Source organism: Odontomachus brunneus, unplaced genomic scaffold (genome assembly GCF_010583005.1).
Source record: "Odontomachus brunneus isolate Ranch 3 - 2012 unplaced genomic scaffold, Obru_v1 Obru_scaffold_066, whole genome shotgun sequence".
Classification (NCBI taxonomy): Eukaryota; Metazoa; Arthropoda; class Insecta; order Hymenoptera; family Formicidae; genus Odontomachus; species Odontomachus brunneus.
The window spans coordinates 1,686,648-1,699,147 of NW_022639516.1; the positions used below are offsets into that span (position 1 = coordinate 1,686,648).

The 12,500-nt window shown below is 36.3% G+C and overlaps 1 protein-coding gene across 3 annotated transcripts in view; it reads right to left on the reverse strand.

The window, feature by feature from the left end:
- Nucleotides 1–687: 687 nt before the first annotated feature.
- LOC116846673 (beta-galactosidase) overlaps nucleotides 688–12,500 on the reverse strand; it is a 140,962-nt gene continuing 129,149 nt past the window's right edge. Inside the window, exons 1-10 of one of the 3 annotated variants that reach the window (XM_032820818.1) lie at nucleotides 10,954–11,317; nucleotides 9,334–9,500; nucleotides 8,579–8,729; nucleotides 8,200–8,263; nucleotides 7,896–7,990; nucleotides 5,895–6,125; nucleotides 3,905–4,076; nucleotides 3,703–3,824; nucleotides 2,573–2,974; nucleotides 1,317–1,709 (exon numbers count right to left, since the gene is read on the reverse strand). In XM_032820818.1, coding sequence (XP_032676709.1) covers nucleotides 1,317–1,709; nucleotides 2,573–2,974; nucleotides 3,703–3,824; nucleotides 3,905–4,076; nucleotides 5,895–6,125; nucleotides 7,896–7,990; nucleotides 8,200–8,263; nucleotides 8,579–8,729; nucleotides 9,334–9,500; nucleotides 10,954–10,959 — 1,803 coding nt within the window. In that variant the 5' untranslated portion in view covers nucleotides 10,960–11,317. Of the gene's footprint in view, nucleotides 1,710–2,572; nucleotides 2,975–3,702; nucleotides 3,825–3,904; nucleotides 4,077–5,894; nucleotides 6,126–7,895; nucleotides 7,991–8,199; nucleotides 8,264–8,578; nucleotides 8,730–9,333; nucleotides 9,501–10,953; nucleotides 11,318–12,500 lie in introns of those variants that run through there. The other 2 variants (XM_032820817.1, XM_032820819.1) reach the window with 2 other exon arrangements.

The window sequence follows — 12,500 nt, forward strand, 5'->3', positions numbered from 1 at the left end:
ATGTTGAAGAAGTGCGAGAATGGGTGGACGAATGGATTGCTTCGAAACAAACATCGTTTTATCGAGATGGTATCGCCCAGTTGCCAGAAAGATGGCAAAAAGTTGTAGAAAGTGATGGAAAATACTTTCATTGAAATAATTTAAATAAATTTTTTACAATAAATGCTTTTTCTCAGTATTTTTTGGGCGGAAACTAAGTTAAGGTCCTAATATGTCGCTGTAGGAATCATGTGTTATTTTGCACATAGCAATTGTCCATTAGGTCTCAAGATATACACTCTATAACACGCACGGTCGTAAATGAAGCTTACGAGGCGGGTGGCCGGTAGTGCTTTGTCACCGTACTCATTATTGTCCGTAGTACTCGCTTGGAACGGCGGAGGTGAGATAATTCGTCGTGTGGCACCGAGCTATCGGACGTCCCGCCGTGCTGATCCCTCATTTGTCAACGTGGAGGATATTAAAGCCATTGAATGGCTTGCGAGATCTTTATAAATCGGTTCTTCATCGACCATGAGACGACAATGTGCATATTTTTGCTGTGTAGCGTTGCGGTATTATCGAAGCTGATCGATTCTCGCGGCGCGGACTACCCTCTGAACGTTTCGCGCTTTTATGTCTCGCATATCCAAATGACGAAGCAGTAAACAAACCCCCAGCAGGTCGAACAAGAAAACGCAGCTACGATTCGGAGTTTTTAGACCTTTTATTTTGCTTGTAACATCATTACCGCATTTATGTTCAAACACGCGTGAGGATAAAGCGTGTAATTAGCGTTGGATGGCGAGCTGTAAGACAGATGACTTATTTTACAATGACGTATCCTTTCGCTTGCGTTTTTCACAATTTCGGGAACAATTGTATATCCTATAGATAATATTCTATCGACGTACTCTCTTTAGGCGCGCGAAAACTACTCTGATCAAATATGTCCCAGTCAACGCATTCAGTTGCAGCTGCACAACTTGGAAATAAAAATATATAACGGATATGTTGTAATAATTATATTGCAGTTTGCTTTGCCTTCCGGGTTGTAGCTGCGTTTTGTTTCCAACGTTCCGTGAACATTTCAGTTCGCTTCATCAGAGACTAAGGCAATCTGATATTGGTTGCAAATTAAGCTCTACTGCAGTTCTACAATTATAGTTATATCTTTGAAAAATAAAATTTAACAATACAAGAACATGAAACTAACTTTCACGTAATGTGAAATGTAATTCTAGTGATGATATTATCGAATCGACTGGGATTCTTCCTTTGGACGTTCATTTTCAGTCTCGGTATCGGGGTTGTGCGCGTAAATCGGGAAACGCAGCTTAACCTAAGTTTGGCACAGATTGGAATTTCATTTTTCTCGTCAGAGATACATATTCGAATTCCAGTAGAATCAGCTCGTTGTCTCCCATACGAAGATATGGAGCTGGCACATACAATGTGATTTGTGGACCGACTGTCGGCCAATATCTACCGAGGTTGTGGCCATTCACAAAGGCCATCCCTTTTCCCCAGCCGGTAGTGTCCAAGAATGTGTCCAATGGTTGTCCTGTGACCGTGAAATGTCCGCGCAGAAATACCGGACCGCTTGTCAGAGTCCCATTATTTACTGGTATGATCCCTTTGCCCTGAAGAACAGACACATCGGGAAACGCGTAGCCTGTCATGTTCCATAGTTTCAATTGAACTCCGTCGATATTTGCGTCCGATAAACCCTGAGAAACAACGTAATCATCATTCTCTTACAAAGTGAATCAATAAAAATATTTTTAATTGTAAAAATTCAGTAAAAGGAATATTTTACCGCGAAATTACTGACTTGGAAAACTAGGGATTTGATGGAATAAAACTTCTAGTTTGTGCTTGTATTGGAAAAAATGAAATTAAGGACTGTGCATCACTTTCTTGAATTATATATAATGTACAACAGCACTAATAACAGAATTTTGCATTTCAATAAAAAAAAAAAAACGAATTTGTATTCAGTATATCAAAATTTATTAGAAACCATAAAAATTCCTATGCTCATTGCATCTTTAACTTTATAGGCTAGTATTAGGAAATATTCACTGATTTTTAGTGATTAAAATCCCACTTTACTGCTTTTATATCTCACTGATCTTGACTAGTAGAAGTAAAACTTAACTAGAAATAATATTTCACACAATCTATAGTACGCAAATTCATTACATGCTATTACAAATTTAATTTTTATCGCGCGGTTGCAGTGCTATATCTATAACTGAACCAACTGTTATAAGTATAATGTTACAGTGAAAAATACACTGATCGCACTTTAGGAAAGTATATAACAGGCGTTGCAGGTGTCTTAACACTTATTTAGAATTTCCTGCGAGTTTCCACTTCATGGGAAGTTCGTGGGAAGTTGAAAATTGTACATATATAAAGCTAGTTGCATAACGTCAAAGCACATACGACGCCTGGTACATGTCCACGTTTGTCGCGCGGAAACATTGCGATCGAACATCTATCTTAAACTTCCGTGCGAAACAGTGACCTAGATTTTTCCTCAAATAATTGTCCCTCCTCAGCATCAGTTTTCACTTTCATTGCTCACCTTGTGATCTCGGATTTCATTGCCGTAATTCAAGCGTCCTTGGTTTTCCACCAGAATACGCAAGTGATCTCCATAAGACTTCTTCAGCGACAGCGTAAACTTCTTATCTCCGCGACTCAGGATGCCGTAAAGTTGCTTGTTCACATATATCAGTCCTCTATCTTTCGTTGTTGCATTTAAAGTATATTCGTCCGAAATAGTGGACGGTAATTTCGTCTCGTAGAGCACGAGTCCCTGGTTCACGGACAATGCCTCGAAGGTCTTGGGGTCGTAGTCAGTCGACCGACTTACCTCGAATAAATTGTTGTCGTCAAACAGCTCCGATATCGCTTCCAATAATACTGGACCATAGTTACCTTTCGGAGACGCGATTGGAAAAGGTATACCCGGCATTGGTAAATACTGAAATTTGAATATTGACACAGGACTGATTTTTCAATAGTATTTTAAACTTGGATTTATATTTAAACAATGTGTTTGGACAGAATTTCAACTGTTATTGAAGAATTAGCGCTGACTACGACAAAACATCTTTGTTGAGATAAAAACATCAATCAGAAGATCGATGTTTTAATCTCAACAATAACACCGGGCAACAATTATTCATTTTTTGTTTGCAAATATTTTTGGCGTATTTTTCGCATAATTCGAACATTTTAAACAAGAAAATAACAATAAAAAAGTTTAGATTGTAACAATTTTTGAGACAGGCATAACTCGATTTTCACTCTTTAATCAGTATTGCAAGGTCGATGTACTTTTAAGTAAATGGTATGAAATGGTTCTAATAGAAGGTGGTCTCTTCATGAAAATATTAGCAGTGTTGACATAGCAGTGTTGACATATTTCTGCAAAGATTTGCCACATATAAAGGTAATATTAATTTGGAAGAAAAATATAAAAAAATCCGTTGCTATGTATCCTTAAAATTGTTACCAACGAAACATTTTACTTGTTACATTTGAATTCAGCAGGTTGAAATTAACAAAAATTGATGACTTTTATCTCTGGCGCAAAATGAAATATTTTCGCATTATCTTTCTTTTGTAATAACAATTGTATAAACAGTATACTCGCGATTGCACGGGCAAAGTGTTGATTATGATCGTGCATTATCGCGAAAAACATACCTGACTGATGACGTTTCTTATAGCGAAGTACTTTTCTGTCGGATCTCCAGCCTCGGTCAAAGGAGCGTCGTAATCGTAAGAAGTTATTTGTGGCTTAAATTCGTTCTCACCGCCGTTAGCACCTGTCAATAATCATCAAATATGTAAATGCGACTTCGTTTACATTGCTAATCGATTCAAGCCGAAGAAGGGATCTACCAACCGGAAGTGAGACCGAAATTCGTGCCCCCGTAGAACATGTATATATTGACAGAAGCACCCATCTTGAGCATATCATTCAACGTCTTCACGACAGCATTGGTCTTCACCCTTTGAAAGGATTCCCCCCAGTGCGTTAGCCATCCCGGATAGTATTCGGAATTCACAAGCGGACCCTGTGCGTTAATTTCTCAAGGTGCTCAGATATATTCGGGAAACAATTTGCGATGGTATCTTGAATCTCGAGTTAATTATGAAGAGTACACGGAGAGAATATTATAGCTTTTTTCAATATGAAATTCTTTTCAATTTTTTACTGTACTTTCTAATAGTGCAGGAATAGACTGTCAGTAAAGTTGATCTTGCTAAGGAACATAGTGAATTTTTTAATGCTCGAATTTTAGTTCGTAAAATAATTTATATGAAACAAAAAGGTAAAAAATTAAGGCACACTCTTAGTATGTTCCTCTCTTTGAGTATTTGATTATCAAAATTATATTTTTCTTCTCTTTATATGTTGCATAAATACACGTCAAAATAATATCAGGACCTTGAATAAGTTATCGCTGTTTTCCAACATATGGCGTTACTAGAACTGCGTGCGTGTAGTTTAAGATGGTAACGCATCTATAAGGAAGTACTATAAGCAAGCTTGAAATTCAGTGTATGTCATTTCGCCGAAGTGTAAACAACTTTTTTTTTTCATAGTGTTAAACATGTCGAGTTTCGTGCCAAAAAAAGACTATTTGCGGGGAATTTACTGCACTACTTTATTCAAAAAAAATCTGCAGCTGAAGCACACAGAATTCTTGTTAAGATTTACGGTAACCATGCTCTGTCGGAAATAACATGCAGAGATTGGTTTAGACGCTTCAAAAAAATGATTTTGATATTGAAGATAAAGAACGCTCTGGCGCACCGAAAAAGTTTGGAGACGAAGAATTGGAGGCATTACTTCATGAAGACTCATGTCAGACGCTAGCTGAACTTGCAGAATCATTAAGAGTTGATCACACAACAGTTTCGAAACGTTTGAAAGTATTAAGAATGATTCAAAAGCAAGGATATTGGGTACCGTACGAGTTGAAGCCGAGAGACGTCGAATGGCGTCTTTTCACGTGTGAACAGCTGCTTCAACGGCAGAAAAGGAAAGGTTTTTTGCATCGTATCGTGACTGGCGATAAAAAGTAGATACACTACGATAACCCTAAGCGTAGAAGATCGTGGGGTAAGCCCGGCCATGCATCAACATCGTCGGCAAAGCCGAATATCCATGGTTCGAAGTTTCTGCTCTGCATTTGGTGGGATCAGCTGGGTGTAGTTTATTATGAGCTGCTCAAACCGAACGAAACCATCACGGGAGATCGCTATCGACTACAATTGATGCGTTTGAGCCGAGCATTGAAGGAGAAACGGCCGCTATACGAGTAGAGACACGACAAAGTGATTTTGCAACATGACAACGCTCGGCCACATGTTGTACAACCGGTGAAAACCTACTTGGAAACGCTTAAATGGGAAGTCCTACCCCACCCGCCGTATTCACCAGATATTGTCCCTTCCGATTATCACTCGTTCTGATTGATGACACATAGCCTGGCTGAGCAGCACTTTCATTCTTATGAAGATGCCAAAAAATGGGTCGACTCTTGGATAACCTCAAAAGACGTGTCGTTTTTCCGACGTGGAATTCAAATGCTGCCAGAAAGATGGAAAAAAGTAGTGGCTAGCGATGGACAATACTTTCAGTGACATGTTTTTTACGACTTTTTTTAAATAAAGCATTAATTTTCACGAAAAATCAGCGAGAACTTATTCAAGGTCCTAATACTTTCGCATATTAATTCAGTTTATCATAAAAAAATTGTGAAAAGACAAGCACGATTTTCAGGTAATCTAAACTTTTGTTGCAGAACTCTATAATAATTTTTACTGTAAACATTTCTTCGTATACAAACAGCTTTCCTGTTTATTTGTATCTTCGTGTCACTTACTTGTGGTTGTATGGCTCGCATAGACTCGAAAGCTTTGGTCACATTGATATCTGATCCGAAGTCAACGGTGGCGTATACTCCCGGTATAGAACCGCAACGAAGCATTGACTCGGACGTACCGTCGGTCGTGTACAAAAGTGCCTTATTTTGAATCTTGTCGAGAAAAATATTCTTCAATATATCCAAGTATTCCTTGTCACAAGCGTTGAAGCTTCCATATTCATTTTCCACCTGTTAACGTAGGAAGAACGTCTGTTTATTTGCATATTTCCGTGATTAACACGTATCATTATCAGTGTCGTATACACTAGCCCTATTAGAGATCAAAGTCAGATGTATGTGATAATACATTTACGTTTCAATTTAACCCTTTGTTGCGGTAATGTTGCTCGCAAGCAACATCGATTTCTCATGAGCAAAAACGATATATGCATTTATTTAGCACTGTTGCTCTGTTTGTCAGTCTCTCAGTAGTTTTAAGTTTTGCTACCAGATGACAAAAATCGTTGAAAAAATATATCTTCAAAATGATATTTTGAAAACGATATAACTACATTCAGATCACTGTGGTTGGTAGCCCATCAGATGCATCCAGCAGATGGATAGGAGGGGGTTTAATGATTTGGTCATTTGTGCATTGAGTTGAATGGATCAACATCATGATTATAAGTTTTTCCACAAAGAAAAAGAAGAAGAGATTTTCCTAGCGATAACTAGGCACCGTAGGGGATTGTCATTGACAGACCTAGAGCAGACTCTGGAAGGGATGAAGGTGGGTATCATCTACAAAAAAATACCCGGATCTCACTATACTTGACATCAACCTGACATCGTTACATCGTATTTAAGGAAAGTGGCATTGATTAGTGTAATTTCTTTATGTAAAAATTACAAATATAAACTGAAGAACCTCAAAGGACACTTGAAGATTCTAAAATTCCTTTTACCAGAGCGGCGTATAAACTGTCCGATAGATGAAATGTCGGCACAGCCTAATTTTGAGCAACTCTTCGATATGCATTTTCCGACGACAGAGAAGTGGAATAAAAGAAGCCTCATCTTCAAGGAGGTCCATTTTAATGATACATGGATGGTTCAAACTTGGAAATGAAGACATAAGAATGGATATCTTCGGACCCAACTGTGCAATTGAAATGTCCTCAGATACTAACATGATCATTTACTTTCTTACAGTTTTAAAGACTCTAAGGTTACACACCTGCGAGTCGAAGTTGATATGGCTATCTTATTAACCTTAGGCAACTGGCGAAGAGTAACAAGATTCCTTTATGATGGGTATCAGGACATGCGGGAGTACGTGGAAATGAAATGGCGGATAAGTTAGCAGAGGCAGGTACTGAAACAATAAGAGTTGAATCGGAATCTGTGTGTGGTCTCCCCAAGAGTTATATCAAAAGAAATATTAAGCGACGGGAAGAGAAGAAAAAAAGTAAACTCTGGCAAGTCCTCCCTGGCCTTAAACACGCCAAAAATAATTAATTAATTAATAAACTGCATTCAGAAAACATTATTTATTTTATTTAACTACTAAAAAAATTTTTTTAAATTTTTTGAGTCTACCAAACAAAGGGTTAAAGGTAATAAATGTATTAAATCTCAATTGGAAACATCCGGCGATATCGATGAGATTATCGATGAGATCAATGAGGTGTTAATTACGCGTTTATGTTAATCTTGAACTTTTCCGAGTTTTTGATTTCAGGAGAGTATTCTCTTGATAATTCTCTTATCCGTAATTGTAAACGTAATTGCATAATATGTGCACGAGTCAGTATCGGGCGATGTGATGAACGTCATTTTCTTACTACGCGATTAATTGGAGCTGAGCTCATTACTATTATCACAATCAACAGAGAATGATAATTCGGACGATATATCATTACAGAATACGCAATCGTCATCTCGAGAGATAACCTTTGAGATGCTAAGTGAGCATCAATAAGTATTCTTTAACTGCATTTCTTATTTATATAATATTACCTGAACCATGATTATGGGTCCTCCGTTTCCCCTCAGGAATGGTTGTATTTTATCAAATAATTTAGTTAAAAAAGACGTAGCGTTCCCCAGAAAATCTGCAAGAACCGGACAACTGGTAAGTTGCTAAAATTGAGTTTGATCGCAACTCTAACGTCACGACATATCGTCATTATTCTATCATCAATTTGTCTGGACAATAACAAGCGGTACAATGAGAGGAGTTGGTTGTTGCAGGGAGTAAAGACATCCTTATTTCTCTCTCTCTCTCTCTATTATCGTGGATGTAAAATGAAGTGTATCTTACATGCATCTTTCGTACGCAATTTCATATCCGGCGTATCTCGAAGCAGCCAATACGGCAAACCACCCTGTAGCCAAATACACAAGGAGATCGTAGATTTATAATTGCATTAGCAGCTTTCGCTTTCGCTCAGTAGTTAAGGCAGAGCAAGCGCTTGTCCGAGCGCGAACCCCGACATTTCCGACGAAATAAAACGAGACGTCAACCTGACAAGAGTCTCGTGAGATATCAGGATGAGAGAGAAACAAAACTCTCTTTGTGCTTATCTCTTTGGTAAGCTAAACTTCGTAACGGAAAGGGGATCGCCTCGGGATGTAAAAGCAGCTATCGTCTTCATTCTACGCCGCTGTTTACACCGCATATAAACAATGTATATATTCACCATGTCTCTTTCCGCGCAGATGTACGGACCGGGTCGCAATAATACGAGCAAGTCTTCTTGTTGAGCGATATTTAAGAATTCTACTATATCCGCGTCACCGGACCAATTAAACTGGTCTCGTTCTGGCTCGTGAAGACTCCATTCGACGTAACTGCGTGCGGAAATAAAGCAACAAATGCAGCAACTGTTATTCAGATACTATTTCTCATTTAACAAATAGTTCTGTCTAATAATAATCAATGTTTAGTAATAATCAAGTAGATAACAAATAGTTCTGTCAAGTAGATATTGTTACATAAAAAATATGATAGATCCAGATAGATCTAGATACCCGAGCAACAAAAAACTTGATATGTGGCACGATATTATCAAAAATATCGATAAAATCGATAATATCGTGAAATAAAAACGAAATTAATGATAAATTTTAGTATATCTGAGTGATAACTTGATAATTGTTTTTATGCACGGAAAAAAAATTCTGTTGAACTAATCTTTCAGTTGCTCAGAAATTAGATGAAAACTCGGCTATAGGAACAGAAAAATTCCTTTATGAGGTTTCTGTATAGTTAATTGTCCTCAGTTGCCTCAACCGAATTCTAATATCGCTGAATGTTCAGACGAATATTTTCGGTTGCGACAACCGAAATATTAGTTTTCCTAACAGAGATATCGCTTCTGATCACTTAATTTTCAGTTGGTTCCCATTCGGTTGCATCAACCGAGAGTTTTTTGCGTGTGGAAAGTCGACTTACGTGGAGACAGCGTTAAGTCCCGCGGCCCTCATTGCTCTTAGACGGTCCCTCCAGTAATGTCTAGGAGCGCGAAAGTAATGGAAACTGCCGGAAACATAGCGGAAGGGCATCCCATCCAGCAGAAATTGATTGTCGCGATAGTCGATCGCGAAACTATGCTGCGTGTCCTGCAATCATTTACCATCACGATGATTTATTTAAGGAGCCACGCATCGTTCGCCGCTCTCGAGCCTCTCGCATGCTTCGGAACTTCAATTGAGTTTCGGAGCGCGAGGAGTAACTTTAAATTCAAGCGACGTATTCAGCTTTCCATTCGATCAGTGACACTCCTATCTGGGGTATGAAGTCAAGAACAATGATCAATCGGTAGAATCAATTTACCACTCTATGACTTACTCGAGTTTTATGATCTATACATGAACGTATGTATAGTGAAACGCTCTACAGGTATTTTTTCGCAACGGATTAGAAGCGGGAAACCAATTAACTTTTAGAAAGAAATGTGTATTTTTTAAGCTTAAACTATATCTCTTTTTGATTTTCCAACGTCATGTAGTGTCATTCCGTCGATTTATTCGTTATAAAAACAAATAGTCCTGTTCTTTTTAGAATGCATATAATTGAAGGAATACGATCGGTCTTATATCTAAAGAATAAAAATAGTCTAAGAAATATTTTCTATGTGTAATTATAACCTTAAGCCACGTCGTGTGCTACTGAAGAGATACCAGACCAGACAACGAGCTATTCATAATAACGTCATTATGGGTAATGAGATGCATTTGCATAACATTGGTTAGTGACATGCCCCTACACTGTTAAATATTGGAGGGTCAAATTTAAACCAATTTCTTGAGTTAAATAATATTTAGTTATTTTTAACTATCATGTGTGTCAAAATTTACTATTTTAACACAAAATATGTGTTTAAAAAAACAACCACATCTAATTAACCCATTTAAAACAATATTAAGTCATTTTTTACTAAAACAAAGGTTACATTAACGTATGCACAATAAAAAATAAACTAAATTTTAATCAAATTTAATACATTTCTTAAGTTAAATTATTTAACTCCATTACATTAGTTAAATTAACGACATATTTAGTAGGAGCAGTGGCGACTTATAGGAATGGTTAAAAATAACTCAAATTGAGTATAATTTGACACTACGGATTTAACAGTGTAGGAGCTTTAGAAAGTATCACACATGATAAAAAATTAACTTCATTACAATATTTTGCGCAAATTTAAGAAGTATTTATTACACTTCAAATTTTTTTTAATAAAATACGGTGTAACAATAAAATACGTTATACGTAAAAATGAAAGTACTGTAAAAAGTTCTTTTTACTTTTTTAATTGCACGAATTAAAGAAGCCTGTTTTAAGGATTTATATTGATATTTTATTTTTTCTATCTGTTTTCCTACTTCTCTCTCTCTCTCTCTCTTTCTCTTTCTTTTATGCACACGCGCAAACGCACACTCACAGGCATACACCTCTACTTTTCTACTAACCTGCCTCCTAACCTAACCTAACTTCACTTCCTCCTCATTCTCGCTCAATATAATTTGATTATATAAGTTTTGTATTTAAGAAATGTAATAATTCGCTTACTGGCATCGCGGTATGTTAGGGGAGGAAAAGATTTCGGTGTTCACTGCCTTTTCCTTGCACGAACTTTCAGCAACCTCCGAACGGTGTTCACTGAAGAGCGTATCGATCTGTTTTGCACACTAGGTTACTCGACAACCATTGGCAAGGAAAATGCAATGGATTTGACAACGTATAAATGTTTCATTATCAACAGCGTACTGTACCGATTGTAAAAAAGCACTATGTGCATATTGTAACATTTAAATTGTAACATTTAAATAGGTTTTTCAAGGAACTTTTCTACAGGCATTAATTTACGAAGCTTACATATTTATTTTTTTCTAGATATTTAGTTAAAGATATAACATTCTTAATAAAAAGTTTGTTTTTTTTATCATTTATATAAATATAATAACTTTTTCGGTGCAACAGGCACGTTATTCGCCGCGTAACGTTACCCAATGACTGAGAACTATAAACGTAAGAGCGCTTATTCGTGTGATAATATGAGGCCTTTTTGTGTGCTATATACGCGCGCTTTCTGATCAAATAATTATAATTATATGAAAATTAATTGTTGAAAACAATTGCAAAAATACTCAGTTACAAAGAGGTTTTATAGTGACTTTTACTATAAAATTCTCTTCTTGTATATTTTGTTTTTAACGTTAGCTTTTAACGTTAGTCCCATTTTGTCGATCTCTCTGTTATAAATGCTCACGCTTCTAATTGAATGTAAATAAACTATGAAACAATCATTTTTGTACTGAGAGAGGAAAAATTGAAAAATATTTTTTATATGCAATTATAAAATCACGAAATTTTACAGTTTGTCATATTTTATCGCAAATAAATCATGTCAATAGTTTGCGTATTGAGTTACGTTTATCGCAGAACATTAGTCATTTATCGGAAGTATGATATGTGTCTTCATGTGCTATGGTAATTATTATACAGTAAAAAATTAACTTTCTTTTTAGTTAACATTAATATTGTTCAATAAAATGATAAGAAATTTGTATGCATTTGTATTCAGTGTTACATGTCTGCGCAAAACTTACCGCGATTCTTTACAAATAAATTTAAAAGATATTTCTGCAAGTTTAATAAAAAAATTATAAATTAATTAACAGCAAAACATGCTATTAAAATAAAAGTATTGAATGACATTCTCTTTACTTTTTAATCATAAGAGTTAAGAAAAGAGCTTAATAGGATCTATATTAATATTTTATTTAGGTTGCTTCTTCTCGTGAAGAAGCAAATTGAAATATTTACGAAATTTCGCAAATAAATATACAAAGGACATGACACTAATTTGAAAGCCAAACCACAGTATGAAGCATTTCTCCAAATCGTATCGGGATTTCTCCGCTTAATCGTCTCGCCTTACTCTGAAAACTTCACACATAGAGACTTATCACACTTATCTAACAAAAGTTAAACAATTCTGTCACAAATATGACTTTTTTGCATATATTACGCTATGATGCTGCTCGAATATTTTTGGTGAAAAGTGACGAGCCACAAGACATTGTAGATGTTCTAACAGTCTAAAACTTGTGTAT